Raw genomic sequence first — 17,408 nt, forward strand, 5'->3', positions numbered from 1 at the left:
CCATCAATTCTGCTATTCCTTCTCAAATAAGGGTTCATTTGTTATCCTGGGGCTAACAGCTGCAACAGAGTATTATTGATTTCTCTCTGATCTTGTTGCTGACTGCAATTTACAGGTTTTGGGACTATTGAGGCCGGCTTTGCACGCTATTTCAGAAAAGCCAAATAATGGCATTGTCATTTCTACAATAACTACTTTACAGGATAAGACCAACAACCAGCTCTCAGAAGCCACCTAGAGGTCTCTTCAAAGAGAAGCATGAGCAAATGGCCCTCTCTATCAATGGGCTGCAGTTACTAATTAAAATAATAAAAACCTGTTGGGATACTAACCAATTTGGCCTGCTACATTATTATGTATATTAAATTTTAACTCCATCTTTATTATTTGCCATTCTTGAACCTATGTATCCATCTAGGAAGCATATACTACTCAAAGAGGTAGATATATTTTAACAGAACAAAGAGCTTGCCAAGCTTTTTGTTAAGCGCAATACATTGTTAAATGTGCAAGTCACAGTAAACAGCATGATTGAAGTTGATTGTATTAACGGATTGCCTTTGTACTGTATGTACTATAGGCCCCCTGCTATTCTGCGGCTGTCACGATTGGGGGTACTAGGTGTTACAGAAAGAGAAGCTGCCTTTTTGTTTTTCTGTGGGAATGGAGGGTATACATACCTCAATTATTTCAGTTCTAGTAATTTCATTGTTTTTAAAATAGTAAAAATAAAATTTTAAGGATGCAAACAAAAGATAGATCTCTGCCTACAGCTACTGTTTGGGACTTATGCTGGTACTCTAATTCTCAAGGATTTAGTTACATCAAGTCACATTTCAGGAAAACAGATCCTTTGCCATGGTCACCCAAGAGAAATGGCTTCAGCCTCACTAGATTCAATGTACCATGTTGGTCAACATTGAGCAATTAAAAAAAACCAAAACAATTGGGTTACTTTTGAGTTCTTCAGCAATTCAAATACAGGTCATCTCAGAAGATATGGTCTTCATGTGATGCAACACTTATCCAGCCAACATTTTGTACCCAGCATCCCCATTTTGTATAGAGACATTTCTTTGTGGTTCTAAAAGTTGTCTCTTAAAAAGCAAAGTAAATCAGGCAAATTGGGCAGTTACCAACCTCTGGCTTTTAAATCAATTAAAGCATACTGATTTGCATTATTGTAATCGTAATATATCAACATAGAGATAGATGCTCAAATTAATGTTCCAGTCCAATCTATCTAAAAGGCAGCAGCTGAAGCAGGCTGCTCAAAGATCTTGTCTAAGACATAGGGGCAAAATCACCTAGCTTAACTGCTCATCCACAAAATTTGAGACTATACACCTAGCCCTTTCCTGAGCCAGAGTTTTTCCAAGGTAATACTAATAAGGGTAAATCAATGTCTCATATTATTTTTCTTACTGTTCAAGTGTTCTGTGCAAGCTTCTGAGAAAACCCAGGTGCATTGTTTTATTACTTTGAATAAATTTCAGTCAACAATTTTAATTACTTCCTGTATCCTCAATTTGCATCTCCTTTTAATCTTTGTATTGCTTTCATTAAACTTTCTGAGGGCTAAACTTTGCTTGGCTCAAATAAGAATATCCATCTGCGTCATACTATGAAACATCTCCCCTCTTGTTTATCATTACATCTTCTGATCGGGCGTTCTGCAAATTAAGCATTCACTATGTGAGGGAGAAGCACTTTTTTTTTTTAACCTGCTATGAGTCTAGAGTATTGCTAAGCAGTTTCAACAGGAACTATATTATTATAATATATGTAGATAGTAAGGATGAGAAAAAATATTTCATCCACCTTCCTGTATTTGATATTGCTAGGATATTTAATTTAATAGCTGGAAGAGTAAAGTGTATAATGGGCCAGAACATACAGCTGTAGTTGATTGGTTGGAGAAAGCTGGCTCCTGCATGAGGCAATCTACGTTATGATTGGTTGCTGTGGATGTAAATAGGGAATTCCCTTTTTTTCCCACCTTTTTCCAAAGTGCTCTGTTTGCTCTGTGATTTATCTCATAATGCAGTGATGTGCCAGACTATTTGTTTTCCGTAAATATGCATATAAAATATATTTATTTATATAGTACTACAAGTTCGTGTCAGCATCTCTGACTTCATTTGGAGACCAGCTGTACAATTCCCTGACAGATATGTTGACTGGATAATTCTGGAAGTCGAAGTGCACATATCTGAAAGTTGCCAGTTTGAGATAAACTGCTGTAGAGTATCTTTTCTGAACCTGAAGCCTCCCCTGATATTTGATTATTAAAATCTAGGGAAAAGGAGGGCCATCAATCTGAAGAGCACCTATTGCTGTTATAAAACAGGCTGTTTTATAATCTGATAGATTATATATGGAGAATCCGAAGCAAGAGCACCACTACCACATTACACAAAGTTGTTTCCTGCTTTGAAGTAAAGTTTTCTTGTGGGAAAAAAAAACACCAATCATTGGGTTATTAAATAAATGGAAACTTTCATTTCTATTAGAACATCATCACAAGGCTAATCAAATGGGTAACACCTTCTTGTATAGCTCCATTGGAACTCAATGACTGTCATTCTGTCTGTCTGGTATTGTCACTCCTTTAGCAACCACCTGTATAGCTGAACAGGCATCTGCTTTTATATTCAGGTTGTAAGAACAGAATTCTGAGTCTGCTTGCCTTTTCAGAAAAGGATGGAAACATCTGGCTCTTGAATATTTCTGTAGTTTTTATGACCAGTCAGAGATCTCTTGCAAAACATCAGAATGGAAGCCATTCTTGCCATTGTCTAAAGGCCTTGATCTGGCAGAACAGCCAATAATCTCTTAATCCCAGGTCATAAATTTTCAGTCTACATTTTCATACCAAAATGTACTGAATTGCACAACAATTTAGACTAAGGTCCCCATGGAAAAGGTCTATGATTCAATAATTTAATAAACTGGAATAGTCAAAAAATTTTCTTTACCTAGACGACAGACTTCTTGATTATTTCTACATAGCTGTATTACCTCATCAGCAGACACATTTGCTAATTCAGTGGCTTTAAATTATTCATAATGTAATTTAAGTTCAAGAAGTACTTAACATATATATGGGCAGAAAGAGAATCCATTTGCAAAAGAATTGCTGCTAGCATATACTTACAGTAGATCAATATTTGCTATTACCTCCTACCAAAGGCCCATGTATCCATAAGTGTTGATGAAAAGTACCGCCCAAATCAACACATGGCAGTTTCCAGTTCTGGCCCAGACACTATAGTCAACTTGGAGAGGCTGTCAATGATGGAGAACAGCACCATGCATTTAAATTGCTGCAAGTTTTACACATGTGACTTTAATATGCAGATTATTTGAAACATAGCATTTGGTGAGAGTGCCTTTGCCTCCTTGACAACATAGTAAACCTATTCCAAGTATATTGTACAAGGATAATTAATACTTGCAGAAACACAAGATAATCACTATTATCACAAAATTAGTTAATTTATGTCTATTTTTCTCAGAGGCAAAAAGAAGACAAATCTACATTTTATATCGATTTTGGATGAGTTCATACAGTGTGGTAAAATAAAATAAAATTAGATTTGATAGTTAGTGGTGGAAATCCAACCGTATTAAGCTGCAGTATATCTGCTTGGGCAAAGCACTGTTAAATTCAGTTTAACTATTCTATTATTGTTTATAATTGATGTAACTTTATTAAACTTCAGTTGCAGGCAATTGTAAACAGTTTGTAATTCAGAATAGCATCATAAAAATCAACAGATTAAAACAGTACAATAGGACCTTCTGGAATAACCAGGTTTTCTCAAGCTTCCAAAATACTACTAGGGAAGGACTCTTCTTGCCTTCAGAGGGAAATTATTTCATAAGATGGGAGCTCCAAAAGAGAAATTCTGTTCCCTTTTAATTAGTGCGGTCTTCATGTTCTCTCTCTTTGGATGTCCCTCTACAGGAGGCACACTCTATTCACAACTCTTAAGATACACAGATTCTACTTAGACCACCTGTTCCCAGAGCTACTCAGAACCCAGGTCATGTAAAGCTTTATAGATAATTACATGAACCTCCAACTGCAGTTGGAAACAGCAACCAAGAAAACTCAATAGCTGCATATTATAAAGCAGTAATGTGACAGCTCTGTTACCATACATGCAGTCAGATTTTGTACTACCTGAAGTTTTCAAGTGATGTTTAAGGGCAACCCAATGAGGAATGAATCACAAGTTAATCAAGGGGTGTTAAAGTTGCGAGTTACTATCTCCAGTGCATCTCACTCCAGAAGAGGCTATAGTTGGGCAAAAACGTTCCTGTACATGGCCTCAACTTGCTCCATAAAGAAGAATTGTGAGTCCATGAGGACCTGAAAGTTGTTAGCCTGCTCTTTTCAAAAAAAGCACAATCCTATCTAGATTTCAAAGTTAGTAGAATTCTGAAGCCTTTTGGTTTCTGAATTAGCAGCCATTCTGTCTGACTAAAGTTGACTCTGAACCCTTTTCTTCCCATTCAGATCCTGACAGACTGGATTAGGACTTCCACCGCATTTGCTATATGGTTGGTGCTGCACATTGATGATACATCAGCCCAAACCAATAAATGGCTTTACCCAATAACTTTGTGTAAAGATTAAATTAAATGCAGGAGACAAACAAGCCCCGAGGCACTTCACATGGGAGCATCCAATAGCTTTCTCCTCCTTCTTCAGAATCACCAACTGGAAACCTCTGTTCAGGAAGGAGTAGACTCCAATGCCAAAAGCCTCCTTCCAATTCTCAACCCTTACAAGCATTCCAAGAAGGATAGTGTGACAAACAATATTGAAAGATAGCAGTGGGAATGGTCTTGAAAGACGGGGAAGAGCTGCTACAAGATAAGAGTCACATAATGGGGGCTTGTACCCGGGCCAAGCAAATAATGTGAAGAAAGGACTCAGACAAGCCCTTCCCTAATTCATGAAAAGATACAGTTAAGGAGGGGAAAGAACATTCAGATAGATTTTGTTACTACAGATGTTACAGTGAACATAGTTCTGACCTATATAGCATCAATTTTTTAGTCTGATCTACCTTGTTGGATTGTGATGGAATGTCTAATAGACCCTAGGAATACAGAGGAAAGAGCAGGACCATCCCAGAAAAAAAAAAATCCTCGTTCAGGGGAGAAGCATGAGAAAAAGAGTCAGAGTAACTCCGACAATTATGATCTGGAGAACTGCTGTGGCAGGTTTTCAAAATTCTGTTACTAGCAATTACATTCATTCCAGCTTCTGAGTTGAGTTTGCCAGCCTTGAAGGAATTAACACAAGCAGACAAACACCTCTTTCAAAAATCATCTCACTTCTACTTCCCATAAGGAGATATTGATTATTGATTATCTCTTTGTCACCTCCCAAAGTATTAAGGATAACAAGAGGAAACAGACCAGACATCACAAAAGATCCTGTCCACTTTCTCAAAATCCACAAGCTCAAAAAACACCCAGGTAAAACTGCAAGCTTTGAATGTGCCAGGTGAATTCAGTCCTTACATTTAATTATGTCATTAAAATGAAGGGGTAACTTGAAATGTTGCTTCCATTGAAGCACTTTGTGATAAATTGCTTTTAACAACCATTACTTCAAATGCAATTTAAACTTTATATTTTTTTGAAATACTACTTACTCTAGAACACCTTTAAATATTTGATCAACAGATCACCCTTTTAAAAACATTAATACTGTGTCTTAGCTTTGTATGTATATACTAGTAATAGTAATAGTAGTAAAGTTGGAAGGGACCTTGGAGGTCATCTAGTCCAACCCCCTGCTCAGGCAGGAAACCCTACACCATTTCGGACAAATGGCTGTCCAGTCTCTTCTTTAAAACTTCCAGTGTTGGAGCATTTACTGCTTCTGGAGGCAGGCTGTTCCACTGATTAATTGTGCTCACTGTCAGGAAGTTTCTCCTTAGTTCTAGGTTGCTTCTCTCCTTGATTAGTTTCCACCCGTTGCTTCTTGTCCTGCCTTCAGGTGCTTTGGAAAATAGCTTAATTCCCTCTTCTTTATGGCAGCCCCTGAGATATGGGAATACTGCTATCATGTCCCCCCTTGTCCTTCTCTTCGTTAAACTAGACATACCCAATTCTCGCAACCGTTCCTTATATGTTTTAGCCTCCAGTCCCCCAATCATCTTTGTTGCTCTTCTCTGTACTCTTTCTAGAGTCTCAACATCTTTTTTACATCGTGGTGACCAAAACTGGATGCAGTATTCCAAGTGTGGCCTTACCAAGGCATTGAAGAGTGGTATTAATCCTTCATGTGATCTTGATTCTATCCCTCTGTTAATGCAGCCTAGCACTGTGTTGGCCTTTTTGGCAGCTGCAGCACACTGCTGGCTCATATTTAGGTGATTGTCTACTAGGACTCAGAGGTCCCTCTCACAGTTATTATTATTGAGTGCCACCTATGCTGTACTTGTGCATTTGGTTTTTCTTGCCTAAATGTAGAACCTTGCTTTTTTCACCATTGAATTTCATTTTGTTAGTTAGTGCCCACTGTTCAAGTCTGTCCAGATCCTTCTGTATCTTAAGCCTGTCTTCTGGAGTGTTGGCTATTCCTGCCAGCTTGGTGTCGTCTGCAAATTTGATGAGTTCCCCATCTATCCCCTCGTCCAAATCGTTGATGAAGATCCACTTCTAATTCCATTTACATCATAATATTCCAGGGCAGAAATTGTTTATAGGGATAAATAATATAATTTATGACTAGGCATTTGATCTCCAACCAAATGAAATCTAAGGAAGGAAGGAAGGAAGGAAGGAAGGAAGGAAGGAAGGAAGGAAGGAAGGAAGGAAGGAAGGAAGGAAGGAAGGAAGGAAGGAAGGAAGGAAGGAAGGGTCTCTCTCATCTTTTGCAATATAGGAAGCCAGAATGGCCAATGATCAAATCTAATAGATGTCTTCCACCGACACCAGTCACCCATTCCTATAACATGATAATAATAATGTTGTACTTTGAAGCATTAAGAGTATTCCATGTTCATTTGCTCAGTAATCTTTACAATAACCCTGTAAATAGGTCAAGATTATTATCTTTGCATTATGGAAGGAGAGGGCAAGTTAGACTTGTAAATAGTAGGCTATTTATAGTTGGTGAGTCCATGACAGATGGGAGTTGAAGCAAGGGCTTTCTGATTTATAGGATGAGCTTTTCATCCCTAACCTTTTTCATCCCATATTAATCATTGTGGTATGTTAAAATGAAATGATGTATTTATTTTTCATTAATTAAGGAACAAAATAAATACTTCCCACTGTTAATGCCTGGGATCATACTACAGAGCATACTGATGAAATTCTGCTTCAATAATGCTTTGCTCACATTATTCTGCATTAAAAAAACCACTACTGTATCACAAAACGAATATATTTTTATTAGAATAAATTATGCAAGCCCAAAGCTGTGCCCCACGTCTGTAGCTTCATAAAAAAACATTTGTCTTGCAATGCATGACCTCCTTATGAGGCTGGAAAAGGCATCTGAAATTCTAGTGAGCTGCCAACAGCCATAAAAACAGTGCTGGGTTAATTAGATGCCTGACTTGTTTTGCTACAAAGCTGCATTTTGTTTTCCACTCACTGATGGGACTGTTGGTGGAGATAATATATATTTGTCTTTGAATTCTTCCAAACCACCAGATTTTTCCATCTCTCCCCCTTTCAATACCATTACAAATAAACCTGAGATTGACCAGGGCGATCCTGATTGATTTGCAGATTTATTCAAATAATCAAAATGCTATTAACACAGTAATGCTTTATGTTTGCAAGTCTGGAGCTTGCAGGGAACTGTCAGCCAATCAAGTGCTTGCCCTTTAGGGCCAATAGCTGTGCCCGAAGAACAGCCAGCCAATCAGTGCTCACTTCCTATCCTTTTCAGCTTGACAATAACTGAGTGATTTGGCTTAGGTTTCCCTGGCTTTGTGCCTAAAAAGAAATGGTCTCTTGTCCTCTTCCCAAACAGAAAACAAAATATATTACTAGCTTTCCCCCCAGCCTATGAATCATGTGCATGTATTGGCGAATGTTATGTCCCTTCTTTTGCAATAAAATCTCAAAGGCAATTGGAGGAGATTCTGTGCAATGGGAAGGGGACAGTTACAAACAAATGCATGGCTTTGCAACTTCAAAGCCTGCCCACTGGTATGGCTTCAAATCTCCACTGACTCACAAAATCCAAACGTTGGCATCCTGGCAGTTCTGACTGGGGCTCCTTTTCCTAACATTTACAGCAAAGCTCTTTGAACTGGCGGATAAACTGAACAAAAGGTCCCTTTCCAATAGGAGCCCAGCCATCTCCCAATGATACATGTCCCTTCTGAAGCAGCATTCCCAAAAGACTTTGAGATGGCATGATCCTTGAGATGGCCTGAAAGCATGCTCTCCAGGCACAGGGATAGGTCACAATGTCTCAGGGTCATTTCTCCCACAGCAAAGTCCTGATTATGTGATGGAAGGGTGCATCTGCAGGAGCGGAGGGGGAGACTGTTGGCAGCACAGAGCTTTCCCATAAAGAGGCCCAGAATAAGAGACGGTACAATCCTGAACTGGAGGGGGAAGAGAGGAAGAGGTTCAGGATAGCCACACTCCAAAATCTCTCGGGATGTATCTATTGGTAAGAAGGTTATAGCTTTAATTTGGCAAGATTCTATCCATTAGGTGTAAGCAAATAATCAACTGAACTCAATGGGATCTTGCTGTCTCATCTCTGGGCTTGGGCCCGACAGGACATGATGTCATGTGATGCACTAGGGCTGTGATGGTGAACCTATGATATGTGTCAAAGATCACATGCCACAATGGTTTGGATAACATGCCAGCAATCACCCATATCTAACAACCATTCTTGAAAGCACACCTTGTTCTCATGTGATTTTTTGGAGGTGTGGAGGTTGTGCGAGAATGTGAGATTCTCTCAGGCAGCCTATGAACCGTCACACAAGATCACACTCTATTCTCATGCAGTGTTTGGAGAATCCGGTGCTCTTGCGTGACTTCCAGAGAGTTTGGGGACTGCAGGAAAGCACACTCTATTCTTACACAGCCTCCAGAGCCTCCCAAAATCGCACAAGAATGGGATGTGCAGTTTTGGGAGGCTGCAGAAAAGCATTCTCAAGAGCTACTTCAAGAAAGTCCGTCTATAACCCAGAACAGCCTTGGGGAGGCCACAGGAGCCCATAAACAGAAAAATAATACCACGTGACGATACATGAAGATCCTGGGGAGCTCTGGGACACACGGTCAATCACGTTGTTCCCCAAGGTTCACACACCTTCGGGAACAGCACAAGGCACCTTTTTTGAATAGCAGTGGTGGGGCTAGAGCTGAAGAAGGGCCAGGCCTCTACTTCAGGCCTCGTTTCAATTGCCAAATGCCACTATTCAGAGTGACCTAAAGTTTTTTTGGGGGGGGGCAGAGCTAGAGAATTGATTTTCTTTTGTTTGGGAGGGGTGACACACCAGCAAAATCACATTTTGGACTTGCCAAGTCCCAAAGGTTATCATCACTGCAGTAGGGGGCTCATCTTGCCTTATTAAGGCCAGCCATACCTCCACCAGAAAAACCTCTCGGAAAACCCTTTTTTGAAATTGAAGAAAATACAAATTTCTTTTCATCTTTCTGTGGGAAAGATGGAAAATTATTGCTAGTATGATAGAGTGGAAGGAGAATAGGTTGCATATAGGCACACATCGAACAAGGAAACAGCTGTTGGATTGTCTTGAGATACTGAAGAGATGGGAGCCCTCGCTCACCACTCCAGCTCTGTTGAGAAGTCAGTGCAGACTCTTTTTATTGCATTGCAGATTTTTAAAAAGGTCCTTAAGCAAAGTTAGCACATATATATAGAAAGACCATGCGAATAGCCTTTTTTCAGACATGTTACTTTATCAATAAAAGGAGGCTCCTGCATAGTGTGTGTGTATCCGTGTGGGTATGCAGAGTCAAAGCAATCCTACTTCTAAATAAAGGAGCTGATACATTCCCCTGAGGGATGTACATTGTATAAAGTATATATTATTTAGCAATAACAGACATTTCATTGAAGTACAAAGTGAATAATCAATAATCTTCCTTCCTAGCAAGGACAAATGGGCTTAATTAGTTTTCAAGTCAATCTCGAGATCTGCTTAAGAGTAAGGACAACGTAATTGCCCTTAATAAATAACATATGAACATTATTCTAAAGCTCCATCTATGAATAACATACTTTTAATTCACTGTCATAGCCTAAAAGCATTTGCTGCAAATGGTTCAGTGCTCCTGAATTTTAGTATCAAATACAAAATAAAAGAAAAACAAAAAAGGAGCACAAATTGCTTTACTCAATTTATGGTTATTTGTGATTTCAGATAAAAGAGATCCACCTTCTATTCAAAAACGCATCTTGGCTGATTAGAAGTAGTCCTCAACATACAGCCATTCATTTAGTGACCATCTGAAGTTACAACAGCACTGCACTTATGAACAGTGTTCACACTTATAACAGTTGCAGCATTCCCATGGCTTGGGAGCTTGGCAGCTGGCATGCATTTATGACAGTTGCATTATCCAGGGATCACTATTTGTAATCTTCCTGGCTGGCTTTCGACAAGCAAAGTCAATGGGAGAACCTAGATTTGCTTAACGACCGCATGATTCACTTAACAACTGCAGTGATTCGCTTAACAATTGTGGCAAAAGAGGTCATAAAATAGGCCAAAATTCACTTAACAACTGTCTTGCTTAGCAAAAGAAATTTGGGGCTCATAAGTCAAAGGCTACCTGAACAAGGAGCATGTGGCTCTTTCTCCAAGGGTTCATCATCTGTTTCATAGTAAAAGATTCTGACCTCTATATGAAAATGGGTTATTTAAAAAATCCTGTTCCGGCATACAAACACGGGAGCCCACTTACACTACGTGTCAGAGTTTTGAGGAAGAGCCCATTCCTTGGTCTTGCTATCATCAGAGAGGTATATTTGGAAGGAACCTGAGAACGCACCTTTTCCCTTGTTGCTCCAAACTTTGAAGCTACCTGCCAGATTGCTTTCCTCTTTTTTGTGTCTGTGAGCAGGCAAACATATTTTTAATTCAGATGGGAAATTGTCTGCTCCAGTCAGTTTTAATTGGCTGCTGTTTCATCCTTTTTACTGATGTTTAATTTGTTTTTTGTTTACCACTTTAGCTTTATTTCTGTATGCTGATTTGTATAGCATTTTTGGATGCACAATCACAAATGTTTTAATTGATTGGTTGTTTTAAACAAAATGTTTAAAAATCTCTTGGGGGAGGGGGGGTTTGGCTGTAAACTTCTTTCTCACAAGGCTTTGCCCAGAATGTATCTTCTCAAAAACCTAAAGAATCACCGATATTCACAGTGGCCTGAATCTTTGGCTCAGAAGGGAGACCTTGAACTATTCTTGTGCTACAGATTGGTGGCTCTGAAGCTGCTATATAAACTTTGCTTGGGAGAAAAGCCAAACCATCCACCTTTGTGACAGATGGCCCAGGAGAGGAATGAGGGCTGTTGAGGCAAGTGGGAAGGTATATTGTTAGTTTCATTTTGCCAATGATACTGAAATAATGTTCAGAACTCATTAACTCACTCCTTTAAAAGGTGAATAAGATCTGTTGCTAAGAGAAGCACAATACAGAATGTAAAGAACTGTGTATACATCTAATCATTAAAAAAACAGGAATGTTTAAAAATGCACATTTAAAGTCAGACAATTTATCCCATGTATGAATACCTTGACAAAGAGAGTTGTTTAAAATTCTCTGCTTTCTTTTCAGATCATGTAAATCATTCTTGTCTTAATAAAAAAAAAGCAGCATTTTTCTAAAATGAAAGGTATCAGTACTAAACTCAGCCTGGCAGCTGCACATAATACAACAATGACCTTGATTTCAATCTTCCATGAATGATATCGGATATAAACGCTGCACTTCCTCAGAGAAATTCTTTGCAGCACTGATGTCATTTATATTTTCTTCCTTTGCTCAGCATTCTGACTCTTATCTGCAATAAAGATGCCCAGGAAAGTTTTAGGGGGAAACTATTCACCCTTGGGAAGTAGCCCAGAGTCACTCTAGACCAGGGATCTTCAAACTTGGCCCTTTTATGACTTGTGGACTTCAATTCCCAGAATTCCTCAGCCACGCATGCTGGCTGAGGAATTCTGGGAGTTGAAGTCCACAAGTTATAAAAGGGCCAAGTTTGAAGACCCCTGCTCTAGACAGTGAGATATATGGCATATGAATTTAATAAATAAACAATTAATAAATTACCATTAGAAAAGGGGCACCCCGTCCTCCTTTAGCAGGTGCTGGGGTAACACGCAGAAGCCTTCGTTGGTTTGCGGAGCAGGGCAGGCGTCCGGTGGGCATGGCTTACCTTGTGTTGTTTCCACATGGCTCCCAGGGCCTTCACGTCATGCTTGGAGTGTTTTCCTTCTTCCAGACATTGGTAACAGACGGGGGTCCGGCAGGTCACACAGTACATGCTGTAGTTCTCCAGCTCATGATCCGCGCACGTTGGAGACTTGCGGGCAGCGCCCGGGCCTTTGCTTCCTCCGCCGCACGCCCCGCCCGCGCCGCTAGGGGCGCTCTGCTGCTGGCTGGGGGGAGGAACCAAGCGGTGCTTGGCGAAAGGCCCACGGGACGGGTGACATTTGACCTGGCAAGCCGAGCAGTAGAGCACCTCGCACTGTTCGCACAACACCGCGGCCGCCTCCGGAGGGCTGCGGTCGCACAGTTGGCACTTGGCCATAGCCGAGGCGGCGGCCCGGCTCTGCTGGTAGCGCTGCACGATGGCCTCCAGGAGGCGGTTGCGCTGGAAGCCGCGCAGGCCGCGAGGATCCAGGGATGCGCTGCGATGGCATTGCGGGCAGGTGAGCGAGGAGCTGGTTCCGCTCCCGCGGGGTCCCGCCAAAGCCGCCGCGGCCGACAATCCCGGAGGCGGCGGTACCAAGGGCAAAACTCGCACGCCGTTAGGAGATTTCAGGCTCGGGGTGTAGGAGCCGTAGCCGCTGTCCGTCTCGCTGTGCAAGCTCACCTTGTCGGCGTGGTCTCCGCCGCCGCCGCCAGCGGTCCCACTGCTTCCGCCGGCGCCACACTCGTAGTCCAGAGAGGCCGGCCCGCTTGTAGCTCCAGCGCCTGGCACTGCCGTTGCCGCAGGGCCCCGAGGGTGCAGCATGGCGGGCAGATGCTGCTCGGACTCTGGCGTTTGTACAGCGATGGTGCGGGCGCAGGGCAGGCAGACATTGTGCGAACAGGGCAAGATGATGGGCTCCCGGAAGAGCGAACCGCAGACGGGGCATTTCAGCTCTTCTTCCATAGCTGCGGCTGCTTTGTGTCCAGACAGCGGAGTAGGGCGGATGGAAGCGATCAACACGAAGGCGGCAAGCTACGGTCAGGCTTCTCGCTGCTCTTCCCGCCACCTTTTCCACCCATATTCCACCGCGCAGCCCTTCTCTGCTTTCAATGGCGCATATGTCGTTGAGGCAGGGGTGGCGGGCCCGGGAACTTCTGTGGTCCGCTGCAGGGCCAGCGTGTGCCCATAGAGGAGCTCAGGCATTTGCTTGGGGCGGCACGATGGGTGGGGGCGGCACAGCAGGTGAAAGCGTGTTGCAGGCGAGAGTGGCAAAAAAAACCCCCTCAGCGCTTACTGTTTAGGGCGACCATTAGATGGCAGCAAAAAAGTAAGTAGAAAGCTGCATTTCTTTGCTGTCATCTAACGGTTGCCCAGATTTTTGCCGCCCCGATCTGGTTGCCATCGATTGCCACCACCACCACCCCCTCCGCCTTTCCTCAAGAATGCTTCCAGCTATAGCTGCAACTGCTGCTATTTCTCCCCAGGGTATCTTATGTGATGCAAGGCCTAGGCACCCGAATAGGCTTGCTTCCCATTGTTTGTGGGGCCCATCTGAGAGGTTTGCCTTGGGCCCCAGAGAGCTCTACTTACGCCCCTGTCTTGTCTTCTCCCCGCAAAGATGTCGGAAAGGAATCCGATTTCAGCACTCAGGAGGCGTTGGACAGGTCCTCGTGGGAGAGAGAGAGACGAGTTCAGCACCGCGGCATGTATGGACAGCGTTTTCGGCGAGCGGTTGAGCAGGAAGGAAGCGGATGGACAGTTCCTTTAGATTGAGTTCAACAGCGCCAATGGCCGGATCTGCCTGCTTGGCGTTGCAGCTGCCGCGCTCCAAGCAAGAAGGAAGGGCGGGAGGGACGGTTTTTTTTCTAGTCTCCGCAGCTGCTGCCGCAGCGGGATTGACCTTGCCTGATGGCGGCAGCCAAAGACATGGAAGACGAGTCGGCTATTGTTTATTGCAAAGGAATTTCTTTGCCCTTGGTGGATAGCGTTCGTGCAATAATCCACTTACTTGAATTTTTATTGCATAGAGTTAAAAAAAAAAGAGGGGGGGGAGAATATCGTAAAGGGGGCGGGAGTAGGGTTTTTTTTTCAGCAAATAGATGAGCACTTGCTGTGTGACTGTGAAGGGGGAGCAAGTTTTATTTAAAGGGAGATGTCTTTATACCTTATGTTTATGGCTTTAAAAACCCATTATTTATTGTCCAGATTGACGATGGGAAGGGCAGGGGGAATTTTTTATTTGTATTACTTTTATTATGCCCAGAGGAAAGAGCCTGCTCTAAACAAATAAACTGGAAAGGCTAGAATGTGACCCCAACATAATAATTATTTTGGTTTTTCAGCTCTCCTGTTACACTGAAGCACCAATTCAGATCACAAAATCAAGCACTTTAACTAAAAGAATAAAAGAGAAATGTGGCTTTTTCATTATTATAGGTGGCACATAGGCTGAATGGTGATTGGATGATGGCACTTCAAACACACACAGTCATACATAATGTAGGAAATAGAAATGAAGCGCATTACTGGCAACAAAATCCAGCTTTGTTTCAAGAATAAATCAGAGTTGACAGCTGAATGTGTGTGAGTTGAAAATAATTATTACCAGAAATCTCTCACAGTGGTAAAGCCCATCTGTTTTTCCTTTCCTCTACATATGTTTTGGAAAATAAGCTGTTAGGGCTTTCTTTTAATGCAGATTTTTAAAAAAGCCCTTTTTTAACTTTAGAAAGAATATAGAGGAACTGCAACCAAATGTTAATGGCATGGAAAATAAATTAGATATGCTTCCTTAAAGTCTTATCAGTAAAAGATAGCGTAGGCTTTCTTGCTTTAATTGTGCATGTATTTAAAACAAAAGCAGAAACAAAAGAAGAAACAGTATAAAATCAGAATGAAGTATATACTGCTGTAGTGAACATAAAATATTGCTTTTCTATTGCATTTGTTCTTCTGCCCTCCAGATATCCTCAAGCGCTATTCTATGTATGAAGCAACATTTAATTGAATACTAATACATTTCATACCTGCTTCAAGACCAAAGACCTGAATGTTAAGACTTAAAGTAATCTCTTTTCTTCAACCCAGAAAAGGATTTCAACCCAAAATCTCAACAATTTATAGATAAATTACATTGTATGGACTTTTCAGAATGTCTTCATTTCCCTCTTTTTCTGGTATACCACTACGAGCATGGGAATGAAAAAGAAATGGGGCATTCTCCAACTCCTAAAATCTTTATGAATGTATCCAAAATTAATTATGCACATACTGCAGTTTCCATCCTCACTATATTAATTCTGCATCACTTCAGTGTTGCAAAGGGTAACATTCAGAAGAGAATTCAGAAATCTCTACACCATACAGCGGTTTGACTCAATATCTGTGGGTTTCCTGATCAAGGTATTCCTCCAAGTATGCCATTAATCATTGCTTCATCCTTAAAAAAACAATTTCTCTACTGTGCAATCAAGAAGAATTTCAACATAGAAAAAATAATGAAACATGATTTCTGCTCATATCTTAAGAAAAATTGGCCTATCCCCCTTTTAAACACAATTATGTGCCATTGGCATTCATGGAGAAGGGCAAAGAGAGCTTCATGACATACTTGGGGACAAAAAAGCGGGAGCATTTTTTTCATCATGCTTATTTTTGTGTCGGTTTACTTAATCAAGTTTGTCTGATGTTGCAATCACAAGACTCTTGGTGGCTCAAAATACAATAAAAGTATTATTGTTAAGTATTATTATTAGCTTAAGACACAATAAAGCATAAAAAGCTTAAAATAGATAAAACCCAAATAAAACACATGGAATCAAGTCCCCACAACCCTCGAGAATAACTGACTTTTGGCTTTTTTTTCCTCTATCAGAAGATTACTCATGAAGGTTTCATCACCAAACAACAAAAACAAACTAAAAAAAAAAAAACCCTGGGACTTGTAGGCCTGTCCCCATCCTCAAAATGGTGAACAAACAGATACTTTTCTTGGCATGAGGTTGGACTGATTCTAATGGAGATAAGAGGTCCTGAAGATAATCAGGCATCAAGTCATAGTTCTCTACATGTTGTGTTCTTAACATAGTGTCTGTAAGATAATATTGTTTACCTGAGATAAAAAAAACAAGAAATCTGTTTTCAGAAAAAAATGACAATCCAAATAATAAAATATAGATATTTCCACATTTTTGCCTTATCCTGCAATGAATCTAGGGATATCTCAAAGTATGTATTCATATTTTAATGACACTAGAAACAGCCTGTGACATAATGGCTACTTGTTGGGAAAATGTTCTCATGATGTCAGAATTTTTAATCTATATTTTATATCTATGTACTTTATTGAGGCACTTTCCAGATGTCCAAAAGGTCAGTGTTATACGTTTAAGCCATTGTAAATGACAGTTAAGGGTAAAGCAACTTAACAAAATGCAGTCTCCTGAATATTTGAAGTTGCTTGTTTAATGCTCAAGGATACCTGTGTTTGATGAAATCCAGACACAAACTGTCACTTAATAAAATGAGTTGCAGTGGGAATATTGTGAGAGAGTAGAAATGAAATTCTCCCCTAATTTGCACCAGGCTATAAAGCAGGACACTATGAGTTTGACTCCTGCCTTAGCCTTGGAAGCCAGCTGGGTGACCTTGGGCTAGTCGAGGGGTAGGCAACCTTGGCTCTTTTATGACTCATGGACTTCAACTCCCAGAATTCCTGAGTCAGCTATGCTATGCTGACTCAGGAATTCTGGGAGTTGAAGTCCAAGAGTCATAAAAGAGCCAAGGTTGCCTACCCCTGGGCTAGTCTCTCTCCTCAGCCCAACACACCTCACAGGGTTGCTGTTGTGGGGAAATATAAACAATAAAGGTTGGGATATAAACAAATGAATCAACAAACAAACAAACAAATAAATATTATTCTACATAGAAGCGAAGGGTTGCTGTCTTGTTGAACAGACATTACCAATGCTGTCTTGTTGAACAGACATTACCAATGCCAGGGAAGA

At 41.1% G+C, this 17,408-nt stretch overlaps 1 protein-coding gene and 1 long non-coding RNA gene across 5 annotated transcripts in view; one reads left to right on the forward strand and one right to left on the reverse strand.

Annotated features, from left to right (window-relative positions):
* Positions 1–14,023, reverse strand: part of TRIM67 (tripartite motif containing 67) — a 32,085-nt gene extending 18,062 nt beyond the window's left edge. For all 3 annotated transcript variants that reach the window (XM_039364419.1, XM_039364422.1, XM_039364421.1), the window contains exon 1: positions 12,424–14,023. In XM_039364419.1, coding sequence (XP_039220353.1) covers positions 12,424–13,365 — 942 coding nt within the window. In that variant the 5' untranslated portion in view covers positions 13,366–14,023. The remainder of the gene's footprint in view (positions 1–12,423) is intronic.
* LOC120317670 lies at positions 12,800–14,141 on the forward strand. Of its 2 annotated transcripts, none has more exons than XR_005559295.1 (2): positions 12,800–12,919; positions 14,021–14,141. It is a non-coding gene; the product is annotated as an uncharacterized LOC120317670 (long non-coding RNA). The 2 variants fall into 2 exon arrangements; XR_005559294.1 differs by lacking the exon at positions 12,800–12,919 and adding an exon at positions 13,304–13,439.
* Positions 14,142–17,408: the final 3,267 nt, after the last annotated feature.

Source organism: Crotalus tigris, unplaced genomic scaffold (assembly GCF_016545835.1).
Source record: "Crotalus tigris isolate CLP2741 ecotype Arizona unplaced genomic scaffold, ASM1654583v1 scf7180000019759.570773, whole genome shotgun sequence".
Classification (NCBI taxonomy): Eukaryota; Metazoa; Chordata; class Lepidosauria; order Squamata; family Viperidae; genus Crotalus; species Crotalus tigris.